General features: G+C 47.9%; 1 protein-coding gene across 1 annotated transcript in view; it reads right to left on the reverse strand.

Moving 5' to 3' along the window:
* TECTA (tectorin alpha) overlaps positions 1 to 21,481 on the reverse strand; it is an 81,950-nt gene that overhangs the window by 54,796 nt on the left and 5,673 nt on the right. The window contains 6 exon segments of the mRNA XM_005897103.2: positions 696 to 1,288; positions 3,207 to 3,777; positions 10,074 to 10,486; positions 16,136 to 16,301; positions 16,649 to 16,786; positions 20,859 to 21,146. Coding sequence (XP_005897165.2) covers positions 696 to 1,288; positions 3,207 to 3,777; positions 10,074 to 10,486; positions 16,136 to 16,301; positions 16,649 to 16,786; positions 20,859 to 21,146 — 2,169 coding nt within the window.

Consider the following 21,481-nt stretch of genomic DNA (forward strand, 5'->3'; position numbering starts at 1 on the left):
ACCGCCCCTCCCCCACCCTCCCTCATCTCAGTTCTGCCACCACCCAAGTGTCAGGCCCAGGGCCCTCACTTAGCCTTTTGGGGATTCTCCTATGAAAATGAGGAGTTGCACTAGATGATTTCCAAAAATTCCTTCTAGAACTAATTATCTATGAGCCTGTATGTGTAGTATTGGGTATTTTAGACCAGAACAGAGGGACGGGAGGCACCCTGGCAGGCACCCTAGTGTCACATCAATTTCCATCTATAAATAGAAGATCCAACATAGTACAGGGTAAAGAGCACAGACTCTGGAGCCAGCTGACCCAGCCTTGAATCTCATTTTAGGGCTGTGTGTCTTTGGGGAAGCCACTTAACCTTTCTGTGTGTCAGTTTTCTCATCTGTAAAATGAGAATAGTTATCTACAGCCTAGGATGAAATGCCATACTGCTTAGGATAGTGCTTGGCACATAGTAGGCGTCCTGTAAGTATTTGCTATTCTGGGGAGCTGGTCCTCCTCTCATCTGAGGAATCCCAGCTTCACTCCATGTCTCCACTCGATGCATACTTGGTGTTGACAGTCAGAAAGCTCTCCCATTTCAGAGTCATTGCGGTCCTAGAATCCGCTCACGGTCAGAGGCCTCCAGGCAAGCCCGAAGAACACGGCTCCACCGCGGGACTCATCAGAAAACTCTCCAAGGCCACAGGAGTCTTACCTTGACCTCCGAAGCCCCAATGCCTCCTATCTTGACCTCTTGGTCGGCCACCAGGATCCGGACACCGCGCAGCCAGGCGGGCCCCGCCTCGGGCTTCTTCTTGTTGATGTCGATTTCCAAGTACTCCGGCCGCTCGGGGCAGGTCTTGAGGAGCGTGTAGGAGAACTCGGCGGGGAAGGCGTAGGCGGCGCCGTCGAAGGTGTGCAGTACCTGGCTCTGGCTGAGCAGGCACACGGTCTCCCGCTTGGGGAAGCAGCCCTGATAGCCGTCCTCCACGGCGCACACCTCCCCGCCACGGCACGTCTTGTTGAAGCAGTACACATCGCCGCCCTCCTCGCACAGGCACTGTACCGTGCAGTTAGCCGTGGCCCAGAAGAACTCGCCCATGGCGTAGTAGTGGCCGTCGAAGTCACAGCCACACTTGTGCAGCGGGACGCACTGGCTGGTGCTGAGGACAAAGCCTTCGTTGCATTCGCAGCCCTCCGTGCAGGGCGTGACGCAGTTCTGCGAGGCCGTCAGATCCGAGCACGTGTCTGGGCAGCTGCTGGTGCACACGGAGTAGTGGCTGAAGCTCGGGCACTGCACGGTGGACACTGACGTAGGGGAGAGGAGAGAGTGTGACAAGGTGAATGACCCGGGGGCTAACCGGAGGGTGGGGGGCGAGGGGGGTAACGCCCCTTCTGGACCAGTTGGTTCCTGGAGGAGAGTCTAGCCGGCACTGGCTGGGGGAAGGGAGACTGTGTCTATAGTGAGGAGCTCAAATCCTTTGGTAATAACTACTGAGCAGCAAGAAGGGTTAGAACCTCATTTGATCATCTGGGAAGAAAGATGGAAGAAAGACTGGAAGAAACCTTCAGGTTACTATCCTAACTAGATTTCACCAATTATTCAATACAGGTTTAGTATTGAGTGATCTACAACCAGGGAGATGGTTTAAGATATTCACCTGATGGGCGTATAAGTTGGTCTGATTTTAAAGAGCATGCCCCATTCTTAGAAGGAAATACATCCAACTTGCAGGAGAAATGAAAAAGGTAACTCTTAGAGGAGGAATTTGAAAAAGTGAATTTTCGAACAGGGACCAAAGGAGACGGAAAATGAATTCTCTGGGATTTGAAAAATAAGAAAGAACCTTGGCTATCTGAAAAGAACCTGTGTGCCCGTTCCCCCAGAAGACTGGATTGGAACTAGATGCCTTCCAAAGCCCCTTTTTGCCTTGGAAGCATTCGGTTCTTATTTTAAAAACATCTGAGTCTGGTTTGGGTCTGGTTGAATCCTACAGGCGGGTGCTCAAGAGCCTGGTAGACTAGTTCTCTGAATTAAATCTAATTCATCCCACTGAAGTGAAAGAGAGAGAGTAATGTGGAGGGTAGGAAAGCAGTACCACTAGAAAAAATTAGCCATGATAGGCAAAAATTTAGGCAACTGGATGCTCTTAGATTATACAAGGATTAAAGAGAAGTCACAGTCAGTTGTAGCTTGAATCAGTATTTGGATATTTCAGGCGTGATAGAGGCTGGCCAGTCCCCACAGCAAAAAAATAAAAAACAAAAATATATTGTCTTTTAATAGCTTGATTAATTCTGAAAGAATTGATTCTGATGCATATTAATTTCTATGAAGCCAATTTAAACTGATAGGAAAAAAATTGCCCTCTGGCCTTGGAACTGAAAGAAACTTTAAAAATCTCACCTCCACTGCGCTCTCAAATGCATGGGGTATAATTTTCTGTTTACTCTTGTGGAGAAAACCAAAGACCAGGAAAGAAACAAAATTCCAACAGGTGATTTGGCTTTTCTGTTTGCTGGTTTTTAACATTTACATTACTAGGAAGAATAGTTATGGAGAGAAAGTTGCATAGGAGGAAACCATAAAACAGCTACATGGTTCCAAACACTCAATCCAAAAGTGTAATTCCAAGGGGACAGGTGGGTTTCCCACACTACTTGGGCTTTTCCTCACCACCCAGCATTTTAGAAAGCCTCTACCTGCCCTGTCTACTGCCCCTTCTCTGACCAGCTGAAATGCTCCAAAGCAGGAGTCATAGAACCTGGAGGGACTGCAAGTGAAGAAGAAAGACCCAAGGACAAAAATGCCATGGGTTCTATATAAATATCTGGATGGTGAATACTTTTCCCAAAATCTGGTCTTGATTCCCCAGGCCAGCGTCCACATTTCCGCAATGGCCTCAGAGATAGACACCTCCAGCTTGGACCACCCCCCTCAACCTTGGCTTGGCCACCACTGTTAATGGCCCTACTCTGGCCACACATTCCATGTCTCCAGACCACAGATGCTCATTAGTGGTTTCTTGTTTTCTGATCACCATTTTGGCTGGGGAGAAAGGTCAAGATCCTTTTATAGTTCATTCTTTATCATTTGTGATACTTAAACCTCACCCTGACCCTCAGGTAATGTGTCTTAACAGGCAGCTCTCTGAGGAGCCTGGAAACCCTCTCCCAGCCCCCCTGCATACGAGCGGCTTTCCGTGTGGACGGGATGCCAGCTTACCACACCCAGTCTGGATGCGCCAGTCTCCAATCGGAATGCCCAAGCCTTGGCACACAAGGGCATAGGCCTGGATGGCCTGACACAGGAGGGTCCCGTTGTCCCTCACACTGCACAAGTCATACACGCAGCTGTGCATGAAGGCCGTGGGGTCCATAACAGTGCCACACTCCCACAGGGGACCGTCCGTCCTGTTGAGGAAGCCACAGTAGTCGGGACCGAAGTAGAGGGCCTCGGTGGCCATGTCACACTGAGTGCAGTTGTCCACGCAGCCCGAGTCGCACTTCCACTCCGTGTGGTAGACCCGCCAGCTCTCTCCCAGGTCCAGGACTGACATGGCCGGCCTGCCGTCAGGGCGCAGGAAGTCATCCAGAGGGTTTTTGTTGTAGTTCCCGCAGAGTCCGCACGTGGAATTGATGTAGGAGCCTGGGATGGAGATGGAGGCGTAGTGCTGGCCGTCAAATGTCACTAAGAGCCCAAAATCCGTTTCCACGGCAGTAGACATGCCACTCTGGTAGATTTTCACCGCCCCCAATTCTAAGGTGACGGGCAAAGAAGCCACTAGGTCATTAACCTGCCAACAACAGCAATAGTGAAAAGGCAGGTGAGCAGAGGCCAGGGTAGCGGGTCCAGCCGAGGTCAGGAAAAGGAGGAGGAGCAACTCAGTGACCCAGAGTGCGTGGCCCCAAAGCTGCTCAGGCACCGGAGGGCGGGGCTTGCCTTCCAGGAAGGCAGAGGCCCCGGGACCCTTGAGAGCAGGCTGGCATTGAGTTGTGACAGATATGCATTGCTTAGTGCCACTCTAGACCCCTCTGGGGACCAGGTGGTGGTCAACACTTCCTGCCTGGCTCTCAAGGCATGTGTGCATGCTCAGTTACATCCAACTCTTTGCAACCCCGTGGACTCTAGCCCACCAGGCTCCTCTGTCCATGGGATTTTCCAGGCAAGAATACTGGAGTGGGTTGCCATTTCCTCCTCCAGGGGATCTTCCAGACCCAGGGATCAAACCCACGTCTCCTGTATCTCCTGCATGGGCAGGCAGATTCTTTACCACTGCACCCCCTGGGAAGCCTGGCTCTCAGGCCAGCTTCAAGTCTTTTCTCGAAAGACTAGTTACCTGGCTTTTCCTCTTTTCTCCTCGAAATCCATTCTTTAAGTCTCAGCTCAAGTCACATACTTTCCATGATCCCCGAGCTGCCCTTGGCACCCCTGGACACTCCTCCCAGCAGGCAGGGGCACTATAAACCATCCCACACCATGAAGCTTTGAGGCTGCCTTGGTGTTATTCTCTGAGTATTTCACCCTGTCACTTCCTGATACCAGGACTTTGTCACGTCATCATTCAACACAACAAATTTGAACACCTACTAGGTACCAAGCACTATGTTAGGTGTTGAGAAAAAGAATTTTAAAAAAAGTAATTGTCCCTGCCCCTGATGAATTCTTGGTCTACTGAGGAAGAGAGACACAAATATCAATGTACCAGTTAAAATATGCATTCATAGGTGATGTAGTGATCCAGTGGGAGAAAGGTACCTGACCACTGATCCAGCCTGGGGAGGGGGCATTCGTATCAGCTTTTTAGGGGCAATCAAGTCTGACCTGAGTCTTCCGAGATAGGCAGAAGTGGCTGAAGGAAGAGTAGGGGTCAGAGAATTCCAGGACAAGCGAATGAAGTTGCACGGTTAGATAGAGCTATATGAATATGAGGATAGTCATCGGGTGTTGCTGGACTGCAGAGGGAAGAGGTGGCTGGAGACGAAGGTGGAGACACAAGCAGGGTCCATTCATTCAACAAATGTCAACAACGTAGCCCTTTCTGTGTGTCCAGCTCTGTTCTAAGAGTTGGGGACAAAAATGTGCTTCTTGAAACATCTGTTTCCCTTCAGGAGACCAACAATAAACAAAACCAATAAGGAAAATAGGTAACAACACCAGGAAACTGTTCTGCAGGAAAATAAAGCTGGGAATGTGGGTCCAAAGTGCTAGAGAGTTTGCAATTTTAAATAGGGCCAGGGAAGGCCCCACGGGGAAGGAGACCTTTGAGATGAGGAGGAATCCATGCCATTGCCTGGGGTGAGAGTGGCTTGGGCAGAGACTACAGCGAGGCCCTGGGGTGGAGCGTGCTGGGCACACTGGGGGCACATGGGCCATGTGGCCAGAGTGGAGAGCCAGCAGAGGGCATGGTCAGTGAGGTCACAGAGATAAGGGCAGCCAGAACAGGCAGGGCCTTGTTGGCCATTGTAAAGACTCTGGTGGTGACTCTGAGGGAAGCCGAGAGGGCACGCAGAGCAAAAGATGGACAAGATCTGACTTCCGTTTTGGGAGAATTGCTTTGGCTTCTGTGTTGGGAACAGATCTCAGAAAAAAGTCTGTTTTTAGGACAAAATGAAACCCCACTAAAACAAAAAACAACTTGGATTTCTCTTCCATAGCAAGAGCTCTGAAAAGTTTTAAGCAAGGGAATGACATGGTCAGACTTGTGTTTGAGGAAGTCCATTCTGGCCAGTGGGAAAGATGTATGGAAGTAGGTAGAGATGGCGTGCTTGCTCAGTCGCTCAGTTGAGTCCTACTCTTTGCGACCCTGTGGACTGTAGCCCACCAGGCTCCTCTGTCCATGGAATTTTCCAGGCAAGAATACTGGAGTGGGTTGCCATTTCCTTCTCCAGGGGATCTTCCCAACCCAGGGATTGAACCCACATCTCTTAGAGGTGGATTCTTTACTATTGAGCCACGTGGGAAGCCCAAGTGGAGATTAAAAACAGAGAAATCAGGCAGGTAACTGGTGTTGGAGGCTGGGGGCAATGGAGGGCAAGGCCTGACCTGCCCACAGACGTGGAGAAGGGCCAGCTGGTAGAGGATACTCCACAGGGCCTGGGGCTTTTTGCAGGGTGTGTGTGTGGGGTGGGTGAAAAATGGGCAAAGAATCAACGGTGAATCCCATGAGTAAGTGGCTTGATAAGCCTTCAATAGAGTTTGTTTTCTTCTTTCTCACACTTGCCCTGCCTGGCACCTCTGGACATCACTTTCTGAGGGCTGGAATAGATGGTTAGTCCTAGAGCAGTCCTGGGTGGGCTGACTGTAACTGCTTGTCCAGGCTGCCCTGACCTGTCCTGCTTTCTGGCACATGGAAACATCAGGGTCTTTAGTGCCACCATTGCCGCTACTCTCTGGGTTGTCTAGGATTTGAGACAACAAACTGACTGAGCGTTGCTCCCAAGGTTTACCACACCAATGCCAATTGCAATTCTCTGTCCTCAGAGATTAGTAAGATTTAATGGGGGGAGGGGACCAAAAAAAGAAAAACAGGCTTGAGATGAAAGCTATCCGATGAGAGTTAGAATTAGGAAAAAAATCCCCTAGAGTTGACTGATTCATCCCTATCTCCCAGGTAGCAAGTTAGCCTGCAAAGATGAGAAGAGCCACGCTCTAAGGGAGGTCAGCCAGCAAGAGTGCTGGGTGATTATTGTGTATTGTTCTGTGCTGAGATGTAGGGAGGGACATCTCCTCCAAGGTGGTATAATTGTAAATGCCAAATACCTCCCTCGCTGAATGTCCTCCTCTCCTCTCACTCAGCTCCTGCTAAAAAAAGGACCGTTGTTGCATCTCAGAGCAGAAGCCACAGAGCGGGGACTGTGCCTGGATGTTGCTACTGGCCCCTGCTTTCTCTGCAGCTGATCTTGTCCCACTCAGAACGCCTGTGTCCCTATGCTGACCATTATTGTTGCCCAAGGTATTTTTCCTGACACGGTGGTCATTGTGCCTGCTTCCTCTCTCATACTTGTCTCAGTTTCAACCACATGTTAGAGTCCTATGCCGTACCCCAAAGAGCTCGGGGTAGGAGCTCTGGGGACTCTTACCATCACATGGCTTCTTATTTCATTCCTGGTGTCCCAGTCCTCAGCTTCCGATGAGCTGATGTTGATGAGTCTCCCTGTTTGTGTCTTCTCCTCTCCCTGTGTTCCAGGCAACCCTCCCCCAGAACGATATTTCTCCCAGAAGAGGAGTGAGAAGTAGCATCATAGGACAGGTCTTAGAATGAGAAAAAATTTTAGTGGGAATGGCAGCATGGGAACAAGTGTATATTGAGTGTATATTGCCTACTGTTTGCCAGGCTCTGTACCAGCTGTCACACATGTGGCTGTCCTGTTTCATCCTCAGAAAAATCTAATAAGGTCTTTATAATCTCCCCACTTTGCAGATGGAGAAACTGAGGTTCGAGGCTTGCATAATTTGCGGGTGACAGGACCCTCCCACTTTCCACCGTTTCCTGCTGCTTCTGTCTGGGGCTAAATAGAGGGAGTCAAGTCCAAACTACAGCCAAGAGCCCTCCCTTCCAGACACAACACAATGACCCCATTTTATAGATGGACATAGTGAGGTTCAAAGAGGCCTCTCAACTGGCGTGGTGGCACAGGGCTTGAGTAGATCTGACCTCAGAGTCTGATCTCTTTGAGCTATTTGGCATTGGCCCTCTTTTCCCTGAGGCACCCTAAACTACGCAGTTTTATCCGAGGGAAAAAGATGAAAACTGATAAGTATTAGCTAGAAGGAGACATTTTCTATATATGGGTGCTAGCTGGGCTTTTCCCACTCCAGGAATCTTGCCTGGAAAATCCCATGGACAGAGGGGCCTGGTAGGCTGCAGTCCATGGGGTCGCTAAGAGTTGGACACGACTAAGCGACTTCACTTTCACTTTTCACTTTCATGCATTGGAGCAGGAAATGGCAACCCACTCCAGTGTTCTTGCTTGGAGAATCCCAGGGACGGGGAAGCCTGGTGGGCAGCCGTCTATTGGGTCTCACAGTCGGACACAACTGAAGCAACTTAGCAGCAGCAGCAACAGCAGCTGGGTTTTTTTTGTGTTTTTTTCCCCCCTATTAACATATACAATCCTAAATTGTTTATTTTGTCACTTAAGAACATTTCCAAGGGGGAAAATGCATATTCAGAACCCAGTTCCTAACCCCAGCATACGGAGAAAGGCGATCCGTTCCTAAGATCTGTTTGCCGGCCTGGCATGCCTGGAAGTCGGCTGCCTCGCAGGCAAATCAGGCTCCTTCTTGCCTCACACCCCCTCCTCGCCTGTCCCCACGTCACCCTGGGTGGGGGCTCTGCCATCCACAGAGCCGCCCTCCCCCGGCAGAGCAGGTGTATTCAGAGACACTTGGAAGCCATTTGGCAAAAGGAAAAGGGAGCCATTGTTCGCTTGCAGTTGGAATCACATAACCTTTTCTTTCTGAAACATTTACATTCACATCCACACCTCCCTGTCGCTACAGAAAATTGAGGAATCCGTGCCCTCCGCTCGGACGATGGAAGACAGCCACGCAAAATTAGCAGAGCTGCTGGGCCCGAAAGCACTGGCGGTGCCCCTTTCCTTCTTAAAAAAAAAGAGTCTGACTGTGAGGGGAAAAGAATTTTTAATCAAAATGGAAAATAGGAATAAAGCATGAAGCTTTCTTTTTCAACTACAGATATTGTACACATGATCCCCACAAGACAAGGGGGTAAGGGAGAGCTAGTGAGCATTTTTCTAGCTGGAAATGTTAGCATCTATCCGCAAGGACAAATGTCCTGCTCGACAGCACAAGAGAAATTTAAAAGGGAAAAATTCCAAACTTCCACAGCTGAATTCTTACCTTTGATTTGATTTACAGACCTGTCTCTAGGGAGACTAACCAAATAACAAGCAAATTGGCATTTCAACCACAGTAATAGCCCACTTTTCTAATTATGACACTGATACGCTGCACAGACCTAGGAAGGGCAGAGCCAGAAAAAGTGAAATTGGTTCCTCGGTCCTGCCTTTTGTTGGCCACACTGCACCAATTAAAACTACAAAACGTATTTTAAAATAAAAACAAAGACCTCCCTGTGTTGGCATCTGTTCTGGTTTGTAATCTCTGTGATGACCTCGTGCTTGGGGATTAAGGACTCCATGGGGTTGCAGCAATCAGCCCCTTGTGGTCCTGGTTATTACTGCTTGAATAAATGCACGGCTGCCACAGGGTCTTCATTAACATCATGAAAACTGGGGCCTCCACAAATTGAGTAATTGCTAGTGGCTTTTTTTCTCTCTCTTTTGTCAGTGCCCTATCCTGATATCCAGGTGGATGAGGACGAGAATCATTTGCATAGGTTAAACGAACCAAACCGAACCAAACCAAATCATAGAGATCCGTGTTCTCTCACATTACAAGCAGGAGTCGGGGGTGGAGGGGGTTGTGTTAAAGGAGCATTCGGGCAATTACTGTAACTTTCCATCCAGGTTTCACTAAAGAAGTCACCCAGCCCACTCTAGCTGCCTGGACAGACAGTGCTTATGGACACATCAATCAATTTAGGGGTTTCTCTGAGAATGAAGCCACAGCTCTTTGGCAAACAGAATGAGTGGGTGGGGTGAGGATTATTAATCAAAGACTGTAGTGAATTATGGGTTTGTATGTTGTGTTTACATTAACTCCAGGGCATGGCCATGTGGCTACCACTGTTTCAAGCTAGGTCTATGAGAAACTAAATTTACCTCTGTTCCCAGTTACTTCTGAGCTTGGGTGTACATGTGCGTGTGTGTGTGTGTGTGTGTGTGTGTGTGTGTGTGTGTGTGTGTGTGTGTATGAGGGAACTAAGAACCTAAATGTACATTAAGATACCCAGCAGATAGATGTGTCAAAGAGAAAGCTTAGCTCTTGCACAAACAGACTTTAGCCTCATGAACAATTTTACAAGGCATTTGCAAGGCAGGAAGAGCCATGCAAGTCTTTGGTACCAACAGCAAACAGCAGAACTAGTAGATCTGGGAAGGTCTTCCCCAGGATGAAGCATCTCCAGCTTCCCCATCACCCCATGGAGGATGGAGAGGGTCTCACCTTGACTTTTCCATAGCTTCCTTTGGGGATGAGAATCTTGTAACCATTCACCTCCACCGAGAGCTCCTTCACCCAGGAGACGGCTGAGCCCCCCCGGTGCTCATTCTTGGCCTCCACGCTGAAGAAGGGGAGACTGGAAGTCTGCAAACACTGTCGGGCCAATAGGTAGGCACAAGAGCCTTGAAAGTGGAAGAGGAAGCCATCAAACGTGTGGTAGTGCGGCTCCCCGAACACCACACACGTGCTGGTCTCCACCGGGCTGCAGTAGAAGAATCTGCCTTTGGGTTCGCACAGCTCGTAGGGGCTGCAGGAGGCATCCTGGCAGTAGATCTCGTTGTTGAAATCCAGACAGCGGCACTTGATGGTGCAGTTCAGGTCATCCCAGAACACCTCCCCTCGCCGAAGGAACTGTCCTGGGGAGGAAGGACAGCAGAGCTAACATTTATTGAGCATTTACCTTCTGTGCCGGGCATCGGGCTCAAAGCTTTACTTGCCTCATACCATTTAACCCACAACAGAAACCCCTGTTAGATACGAAGTGCTGCCTTCTGTTGTCAAGTGAGGAAACTGAGGCTGAAGAGTAGTTAGACGATTCATCTCAGTCGCTTAGCAACTCAATGGCGAAGCTGGGATTCCAAGCCAAATGTGTGTGAATCCAGCCTAAGCTCTTGGCAACACTGTCTCCGCCGCTGGTGAGCTCACTCCCGTTCAAGGAAAGACACGTTGCTTCACTCCACGGGAAAGGCCAGGAGACACAGCTGCCCTCGCCTTCCTTTTGACATCAAGAGGAAGGGTATTCAGAAAGAAGCCCCCTCAGGTAACTCGGCAACACTGTTGGTTCATTTGCCAATGTGTTCTTTCATTCACTCATCCGCTCACTCAACAAGCAGTTGTTGGGGCTCAGTATGAAATGGAGCAGAACCCTATCGTACTTGCCCCCAGTCCACCATGTCTCCTGCCTGCCTTTTGTCTGTAGAAAACTGCAGTCAAACAATGAGTTTAATCAGAGAAGTGAGAAATGTGGAAACAAAGGAAAACAGTCAAAGGAGACTAAGTAACAATAATGTAGTCATTAAGCATAATCAAAGACCTTTAGTTCTTTCTCAAGGGCTATAGATAATATTCTGAGTCATATCCTGTGAGTTTTCTTATAGATACTAAAACAGCAGGTGGAAAAGTTAACTATATGATGACCAGATTGTACCAGGACATGAGTTGTGACAATTCCAAGAACTGACCCCCTCCCCCGGCCCACGACCGACTCTGTCATTAAGAGCTCTCACCCCCTGCTTGTCGGCAGCGGGGAGGAGGGGGGTATCAGTCTTTGGACAGATGTCTACCATCCTCCCCCCTCCCCCCAGTTGCTGGCCTCTGAAATAAAGCAAACTTTCCTTTCTACCCACCTGGCCTGTCTATTGGCTTTTGAGCAGTGAGCAGCCAGACACACATATACATACCTTTCGGTAACAAGTAGGTGCCAGAAAAGAATCAGGAGTCAGACCCACAAAATTAAATCCCAGGCTCCCTGAGAAGATGTTGGAAAAGGCTGATCTCTGACTTGGCACCATCGTGGGCTCACAAATCCTGCAGACACTACTCACGCAGGACTTACACCTACATGAGTTACCTCTGCTTTTTGCTCCATACTCGGTCATGTACCTCTCTTTACAACCCATGGACCACAGCCCACCAGGCTCCTCTGTCCACGGGATTTCCAAGACTGGAGTGGGTTGCCATTTCCTTCTCTAGAAGATCTTCCTGGCCCACCCCAGGCCCTGTGTAAGTCTAGCCCTCCTCACTCTTTATCCACTGGACAGAATTTCTTGACAAAATCTGGGTCAGGAGGAGAATGAGGTGGGGAGGGGAATGGTTCTAAGCAATGTGCTAAGTTTTTTTCTAGTTTTTTAAAAAAAATTAATAAACTTTATTTTTAGAGCAGTTTTAAGTTCACAGAAAAATTGAGTGCAAAGTACTGAGAGTTTCCATATACTTCCCATCCTGACACAACTGGGAAGTGCTAATTTTTAAAATACTTACTTCTCTTTATTTGGAAGGTGCTTAGTCTTTAAAACTGTTTCCCTAAATGAATGATTTCCCCCCACCAAAACCCTTGAAATCTGCGAGTTCTTCATAGCAACCTTCAGTGGACATGGGAGCTGGGCTGGGGGTTGTGATCCAGTCCTTGGTCAGGGGTCAGAGTCAAGAGAACCAAGCAGTGGCCACAAGTTTGCCATCCACTGCCAAGACCGCCGCCCTAACTTCCTCCTGTCTCAGTCCTCCACCCTGGAGAAAGTGGACAAGACTATGTTCTCATCTCTGCCTCCTGGGGAACAGAGACACTAGAAAAAACTGGCCCAGCTTGATAAGGTAGAAACATCTGTACACTGAGAATGTCTGAAAAGGAAAATATCAAAGATGCAATGTTAAGTGTAAACAAGATCATACGTCAGGAATAACTATAGCTTGAAACTGTAGTTGGAAAAGGTTTTTCAAATTTTTATAAAACTGAATACCTAGGGACTTCACTGGTGGGTCAGTGGTTAAGAATCCATCTTCAAATGCAGGGGATATGGGTTCAACCCCTGGTTGGTGAATGAAGATCCCACATGCCACAGAGCAACTGAGCCTCTGCAGCTCAACTAGACAGAAGGTCGTAAACTACAATGAAAGATCCCACATTCTGCAACTGAGACCTGGCTCTGTCCAAAATAAATAAATAAATTAATTAATTTATTAAAAAAAAACCCCGAATACCTAATGCAGAGCACAAGGCTGCCAGGTGAGCCGAGGCAGAGGGCAGGCCTGCCCTGGTGACAGTCCTTTCAGTATCTGCCCAACAGGAACAATTAGGTCTCAGCGGGCAGTTCTGTTTCATACCTGTCGGGAACAGGGCCCCTGAATGACATAATAGACGTATTCACATTCCCAGTAGGTCATATGCATCAGCCTTGAAAACAGGCCCTTCCAACCTCAGTGCTCTTTGGCACTAACCCAGGCTGCATATATTGTTAACAGCCTCCACTCGGCATAATTTCCAGTTTCTGCTTTCTCAGCCTTCCAATAAATGAGGGGTAAATGCCTTTGAATAGAGGAGGTTTGGCCCAAAAGGTAGACTCTCTGAGATAATTTTGTTTGCAAAATGATGATATAATAAACCCGCTCTATGCAACACTTCCCCTGTTATCACCCAGGCCAAATCCCCATCTCATTAGATTGATATATGTCCAGTGGCACATTAAAATGCACAGCAGTCTGTATAAGGAGATTGGATTTGTCCTGTAGATGAAACCCACAGCCATCACTCAGTGGGAGAAAGAATGAAGTCAAAGTGAGGACTTTGTGCATGGCTGGCATCTGGCCAACCCCACAGCTCTGTGAGTCTGTAGTTTTCCATTATCACAGCATTTCACTCCCGGGACCCGAGGAGAGGCTGCCACCAGGCCCTTAGGTAGCATGGCCACAGCCAGTCATCTCTATGACACTTGGACAAACGGGAGCGGCATTGGGTAGGTCCCCAGCCCAGGCCACAAAGGCAAGAGAGAGAGAATGGGGCAGTGATTTGGTGTCTTTCTCAGGCCTCAGATGAAGCTGTGTTTACACTGTGTAAGGGAGGATAGTGCAGTCTTTGAAATCCTGGTGGGCTTTGGAGCTAGGTTCTTTTCTGTCCAGTTTAATACTGGCTTAGCTCTAAGCATTATTTGCTATTCAGAACGTGGAGGACTTGACGGTGTCCACAGAGGCAAGGATGCCCAGGCAGGCCACTTTCACCAACGACCTTCCCTCAGAGCAAAGGCAGAGGTTTGATAAGTGTGACTGCAGCGTAGGGGAGGCGGGCAGAGGGTGTGGGCGTTTCAGGCCACGTGAAAATGAAAGCGCAAGTGCAGGTCACTCAGTCGTGTCTGACACTTTGCGACCCCATGGACGACACAGTCCCTGGATTCTCCAGGCCAGAATCCTGGAGTGGGTAGCTGTTCCCTTCTCCAGGGGAACCTACCAACCCAGGGATCGAACCGAGGTCTCCCGCATCGCAGGAGGATTCTTTGTCATCAGAGCTACAGGGAAGCCCAAGAACACTGGAGTGGGTAGCCTATGCCTTCTCCAGTGGATCTTCCCAACCCAGGAATTGAACTGGGGTTTCTTGGGAAATAGATGGAGAAACAGTGGAAACAGTGTCAGACTTTATTTTTGGGGCTCCAAAATCACTGCAGATGGTGACTGCAGCCATGAAATTAAAAGATGCTTACTCCTTGGAAGGAAAGTTATGACCAGTCTAGGTAGCATATTAAAAAGCAGAGACATTACTTTGCCAACAAAGGTCCATCTAGTCAAGGCTGTGGTTTTTCCTGTGGTCATGTATGGATGTGAGAGTGGGACTGTGAAGAAAGCTAAGCACCAAAGAATTGGTGCTTTTGAACTGTGGTGTTGGAGAAGACTCTGAGAGTCCCTTGGACTGTAAGGAGGTCCAACCAGTCCATCCTAAAGGAGATCAGTCCTGGGTGTTCATTGGAAGGACTGATGCTGAAGCTGAAACTCCAATACTTTGGCCACCTCATGTGAATTGTTAACTCATTGGAAAAGACTCTGATGCTGGGAGGGATTGGGGGCAGGAGGAGAAGGGGACGACAGAGGATGAGATGGGTGGATGGCATCACCAACTTGATGGACATGAGTTTGAGTAAACTCCGGGAGTTGGTGATGGACAGGGAGGCCTGGCGTGCTGTGATTCATGGGGTCACAAAGAGTCGGACACGACTGAGCGACTGAACTGACTGACTGACTCCTGCATTGCAGGAAGATTCTTTACCAGCTGAGCTACCAGGGAAGGTGGCTATAGCTCTTCTGATTATTACACAAATTGAAGCTCCCAGGGCTGCAGAGACATACAGGTCCCCAGACCATGCTTTCAATGGAAGGACAGAAAGAGACCTCCTGAAAGCTCCATCCCAAAGTGTAACTTTCTTATGCATCTGGATGCATTTCCCTGGATCATCTGTGTTTACACAGTACCCTGCACCCGCATCTCTTGTGATAGGTTTTGCACTGTTTCATCACCGAGCCCACAGCTGTCTTCTCTACTGTAGGGTCAGAGGAGTCCAGAGCAACTTCATCTTCAGCACCTAAGAGAATGGCTAGCGTCTCATTTGGAAAGATGTAGTGGTTGGATGGCTGAATGGATGGATGGATAGTTGGGTGGATAGGTGAGTGGGTAAGTGGATGGGTAGAGAGATGGATGGCTGACTTACTAATTCTGGTTGCTATAGCCTCCACTTCTAGAAGCAGAAATATGAACAGAAATCCTGTTTTCTGAATACTTTTAGACATGTAAGAAGCAGGAATCTATAAACCAGGACGTTCCTATGAGAGTCCTGGGCTGTTTTGCACATCCAAAGAGGTTTTGATATTTCAGAGAAGGCTCCAAACTTCGGATGCCAAGGTAAAGGAAACCCACCGAGGTTCATTTATAGCTTGTTCACACAGATGTAAAGCCAGCTTTGATTCTCCCTAAAATCCTGAATGTTTTGCCACTGCTTTGAGGATTTTAGGAGAAGCTACCCTAAAGACAATGACATTTTTTCCCCCTTTGTTTCTAATCATACTAGGAAGCACTGATTTACTCTCGTAGAGACTTGGCGAGGCTTCAAGCTCGCCCACTCCCGTGGATCTACAAAGTGCATATGGCAGAGCAGGAGTAAAGATGAGAAGGAAAATTTAAAGGGGGAAATGGCAACAACAACAAAAATAATGTTAAACAGGAGGGCTCCCTTCTGTCCCTCTGGCTGAGAAATCATTCAAGCGCCTCATAAACTTTGCAGTAGTTCCCGATGGGGAGCTGTGTTCACACCCCAGGCAAAGACTTCAGAAATCGCAGTATGGCTAGTGCAGGCTTCAGCTCCTGGAGTGATGAATGTGCATGCTAAAATTACCTTGATCTCCATTATCCAGCCGAGCGGTGTCAAGAGTAAGGCATCAGCAATGAGTCCGCCCCCGTGGCTTAAAAGCCTGCCTGTCAGTCTAAACTAAACAAACCCTGCTCTGCCTCAGAGAAGAGGAAATGCCTTTACCTCTGGAGGTGCAGCCATTGGCTGGGTCAATTTCCTTCCCGTCAACTTTAAATGCCCAGCGACCTGGCACATTGACGTTTGTTGTCTCTTGGATGTTGACAATATCAGGGGTTCTTGACCCCGGCAGGCTGAAGAAATTGGTGAGGTTTCCACCATTAAATCCCGCCTAGAGCACAGAAGAAAGAGCAGACTTTTGAGCATACACACCATCCCCTTTTGGTTTACTTGTCCAATGTCTTGTTCTCAGAGCCCAGCACAACCTGAAATCAAGAGACAAACTTTTAACTTTTCCCAGAGCCCCCGGGGCCACCATTCCAGGTGACAAAGGCCCACTAGTTCATGCCACACCTGGATCAAGATAGCAAGGTAGGCGAGACTAGTCCCTCAGTCCACCTGCTGGACCAGATGTGCTTCTCCAATTCAAAGCAAGATCCCCCTGGGGATGCTGAGAGTGTAGGCAGAGAGTGCAGGGCTTCAGAAACACACAGGAGAATGACCCAGAGTACCACCTACCTGCGCCATCACTCCCCCAAGGCCCGTCAGGGGATCACCACCACTCGCGGTCCCAGTGGTCCAGTTGATCTCGTAATAATTGAAGAGCGTGAATGTGTAGGAGCCATCAGATACCAGGACGGCCTGGAAGGTATTCACCTACAGGATGAGAATGGGTGGGTGCGGGGGTCTCATGACTCGCATTCCCCATCATCTCCCCAGTAGCTTCCTTTACCCTGCCCTCTGCCACCCCGCCAAGCTGCCCAGAGCTGCTCCCAGCCCACCTCTTGCTCTGCCTTCTCTCCGAATATGTTCTCGCCTCCAGTGGGAAAAGCAAGTTATGTGGGGTTGTGCATCCAGAAGAGAAATTGCCTGAGAATTACCTAGAGGCTGACTCAGCGCCCCTCTTAACATCTCTGAATGGTACCAGAAGGGAAAGTCAGAGGCTGGCTCAGGGTGTGATAATCCTGAGTACCTATAGATGGCAGCATGAGAATAAACTATAGGAAGCCGTCAGGTCGGGGAGAGGGCTGTGAGCACCTGTTCCCAGAACTGTGGGGTGGAGTGGGGGAGGGGGAACAGGGCACACAAATGCCCGTCGGTGTCACTCCAGTGGTGGCGTGGGCCGTGCTCTCTGGCTTCCTAGAAAACACGGCTAACCTTGGTGAGATGTCTTCCCTCTCTTAGGTGAAGCTTGGAAAGTGCTTTTTAAAAAGCACATTGTGGGGAGAAATTGCTCCTCTAATGGAACATTCATGCATCACTTTATATCTGCAAAATTCTCTCCATGCTCCCCTCTCATCTGTACCTCAACCAGTGTTAAGATGGGCAATTTTTTGGCCCATTCACACCTCAGAAGCTAAGAAAACTGAGGGCTGGGACTTCCCTTGTGGTCCAGTAGCTAAGAATCCACCTTCCAAGGCAAGGTACCCGGGTTCAGCCCCCAGTTGAGGAACTAAGATCCCACATGTCGCATTGAAACTAAGCCCTGCAGCTACAATTACTGAGCCTGTGCATGCTGCAATGAAGACCCAGTGCAGCCAAAACAATTTTTTTTTAAAGAAGGAAAACTGAGGGCTAAAGGAAACAAATTGCTGGACATGCCACAATGATCCAACAACAGAAAATGGACTGGACAGAGCTCCCAGTCTGATCTCCGAGTGCACCGTCATTACACACTACCTTAATTTTCAACTTTTAAGGACAGAGATGTTATACAAATTCAAACCAGCCCTGCGAACAGTTTCCAGAAAGAAGCTGTAGCAAACTTTGTCCTTTACTCTTTTCCTTTGCTAATCCCTACCCCTTGATGTGTGTTTTCAGGAAATTCAAGTAAAACTAGAGTTAAAAGGAGAGACTGCTTTGACCTTTCCCGTTCAAACCCAGCATTTTCCCAGCTGCCTGATACCATCCTGGTTAACATTCTGTCAGACGCAGAGGAACACCCACATCCTTATCCTGTGTAATCAAACTGGGCTAGAGGATCTTGGAAGCCCCAAATCTCCTATCCTGGACAGTCCCAGGGAAGGAGAAGAGGTGCAAGTAAAGAAAAGCCCTTTTTGTAACCAAGAACTTTCTCCTCGAGCTCTGCGCTTGCCATGGCCGATGGCGCTTACGATAGAGCCGCCCAGGTATATGCCTCCTTCTCTGGCCTCGCACAACAAAAGAGCAAAGTGGGGCACAGGGGGGACCAGCAGTCAGCCTCATGGCCGCTGCGGGGTCAGGTTCAAGAGACAGGCATAAAATCAAGGTCATGCAAGGACCGAAGCTAAACCCTCCTTCAGACCAGGATGCTCCTTCAGGATGTGAATTCCTTCTGAAATGAATTTGAAATATCTTTGATCCAAGCAGGTCTTGAAAGCAACGCATGTCTGACCCCGGAAGTCAGCTCATCACCAACTAATCATCCTTAAGAACGTTCCAGAAGCTGGCTCACCCTCAGGCAACTTCTCACTTACTCTCACACGTACCCCTCCCGCCAACACACACACATAGGTCATTCTACAACCTGAGTTTAAGACTCCTCTGGATTTGTTTTTGTAAAACCATGTTTTCAATTCTTGAAAAGCCCTTTTGTGCTATTTCGTGCTCGCGCTAAGTCGCTTCAGTTATGTCCGACTCTTTGTGACCCCATGGACTGTAGCCTGACAGGCTCCTCTGTCCGTGGGATTTTCCAGGCAAGAATACTGGAGTGGGTTGACATTTCCTCCTCCAGGGGATCTTCCTGACCTAGGGATTGAACCTGCATCTCCTGCATTGGCAGGCATATGCTTTACCACTGAGTCACCAGGGAAGCCCCTATGATACTTCAGAGGACTTTTAATGCTACATAGCGGGGGCAACAGAGGAAAGAGGTTAGGATTCAGAGATAGGAGACTTGGTTTGCATCCTGCTCTGCCTCGTATAAGGTTCAAATCCCTTTTCTTGACCCTTGGGGAAGTTACTTAACCTCTCTGGGCCTGTTCCCTCACCTTTAAAGTGGAAGGCGAGCTTCCACCGGTCAATGATTTGCAGAGACAGGGCTAAATGATTTGCAGACATAGCCTAATACAGCCCAGGGTTCATGATCAGCCTCAATAAATATCGGTTTTCCTTTCTTAAAGTAAACAGGTCTCTATCCCCTTGACTTTCTATTGGACTTCTAAAAGATCTCTCATGCCCTATGTTTAATTGGCCTATTGATATGTGTTATTCTAAAGAAGTGGAGGCCTGGGATAAGGGTAAACAGGAGAGGGGGCAGATTTCAAAGACAAGGATGGATAGACACTCCTGCAGCTCTGGAGGATTTTTATCATCTTTCTCTCCCAGGAGCTCAAAGCACTTAGATGTTACCTTATTCATCCTCATGGAAAGAGTCCTCACCTAGTCTAGAAATTTACTCCAGAGTACAAACCAGAAAGTATCTAAATTATCTTGCCGTTTTTACTGCCAATGGAAGTTGTTTTTTTTTTTTTAAAGGTGGTCAGCATTTGATGGGCATTTTTTCCCCTTTTTTTTCTCTCACTGACACTAAAATTTATTGATCGCTGGCATCCTGCTTCTAACACTGTAAGGTATGAGACTTGAGGACATAAAACATCACCTGAGAAGTTGTTAGCAATCCATAACATGACAGAGGGAAATGTATGCTTCTTTAGAGGTTATTTCTAGCCAATGCATCCCTTGTTTAAACTTGTTTCTTTCTGTGGTCCAGGACATCTTAGTGATACAGTGCATCTCGATGCTCCAGTCAGGAGGTGCAAAGAGACAGGGTGCTCACTGCCTGGCAGCTACGAACTGCAAACACAGCACTTTTTCACCTCTCTCTCTCTCTCTCAACTCAGTAGTTTCTGTTCCACCCTTAAACAACTGACTCATCGCCAAGGAAATTGGAAAACAGATGGAATTGGAAACAATCCTAAGAAAGCGAAGGGCAGATTTTTGAGTGTCTTTGCTTACTGGAAATTATACATCGAAGACCCATCTGCTACTTCAAAGATCTCCATTGCCAAAGTCACCCAAACAAATGGCAAGCTTTCCTGAAAACTCTGTTCTGTCCTTTTATATAGAAAGTTGATTATCTCTATAATAATGCCAGTGATAATCTTCCTGATTTGACTTTTATTTGATTGCTCGCTTGGGATTTCTGAGCAGATGTTGAAACTTTATTCATGAAAACGCTTTAACTGCCCACTCCAATTAGCATCAAAGATGAATAATTCTAGCCCCGGTCACAATTTTTTTTTTTTAAAAAGGTCATAACATAATAAAATAAGCCAGATCATTTGGCCCAAAACTGACACCCTATTTTCCTTTTCCTACCAGGTTTTGTGAAAAAAGGGTAAAAAAAGGAAATTAGCTGATGGAGAAAGGCTTTTGTGCCTCTGGTAAGAGAAAGGGACCTTTGGTTTCCTGATTGTTCCCTAATCATCAGGGGTGTCAGTGCCTCAATCACTCTCCTGCAAAACAGAAATGCTACCCACTACAAGGAAAGTGAGGAGGGGTTCTTTTTAGACATTTGTGATGATTCGTGACAGAGATGACACAGCTTCTGAAATATTACAGCTGACCAGACTGGTTAGGTGTGATAGCTCCCTCTGTTTCCTAAAAAGTGAGTTGGCAAGACTCCTCAGTTAACTCAAGGAAACTGACGTTCTTCAGCTCTAACAATTAGGCTCCTTCAGAGTAGTTAAGATGGATAAGAATTAGATGTCAGGATATGAAGTGGAAAATGGAAAATATGAATGATTACAGGCGTGGTGCTGCTCCCTCCGTAAAATGTGACTTCCTCCCAGGTCACAATGAAAACCCAAGAGGCAGAGAAGGTTGCCATGTCTTTGAAGTACTTCCTGATGTCCTTGGTGGCTCTTTTCAAGATGACAGGGTCCATGGTCTCTCTGTAATAGATCTCGCCTCGAATCCCATTGTGCACATCTGCCCAAAAGGGAGCAATGAAGGCCCTCCCGTCCGTCAGGGGAAAAGATTCAGGTGTGAACTGGCTCACGAGCACGTTGAAGGAAACAACTCCGTTGTTATTGACCTACAAAGACAGGAGAGGTTTTGCACAGTGGATCCAAGACTGTGACACTTTCAGAGTCATAAACCAAAACAGACGTTCACCTAATCATATGAATGGAAACAACTTTTAAACCACTGAATTAGAACCTCCAGACAGCAGCTTCCATTCCACAAACTCATCAGTTTCCTTTCACTTTCAATTTGTAGTCAGCTTCATTTCTTAAATAATCAGCCTCATTTTCATGTTCTCTATCCTGTCTTTGTTTATTCTTATCAAACGCTACTGGATTATGTGTGTATGTGTGTGTGTGTGTATGTGTTGAGTTAGGCAGTGGCTTATGTGGACAATAAAGAAGG

Source organism: Bos mutus, chromosome 15, assembly GCF_027580195.1.
Source record: "Bos mutus isolate GX-2022 chromosome 15, NWIPB_WYAK_1.1, whole genome shotgun sequence".
NCBI classification, from domain to species: Eukaryota; Metazoa; Chordata; class Mammalia; order Artiodactyla; family Bovidae; genus Bos; species Bos mutus.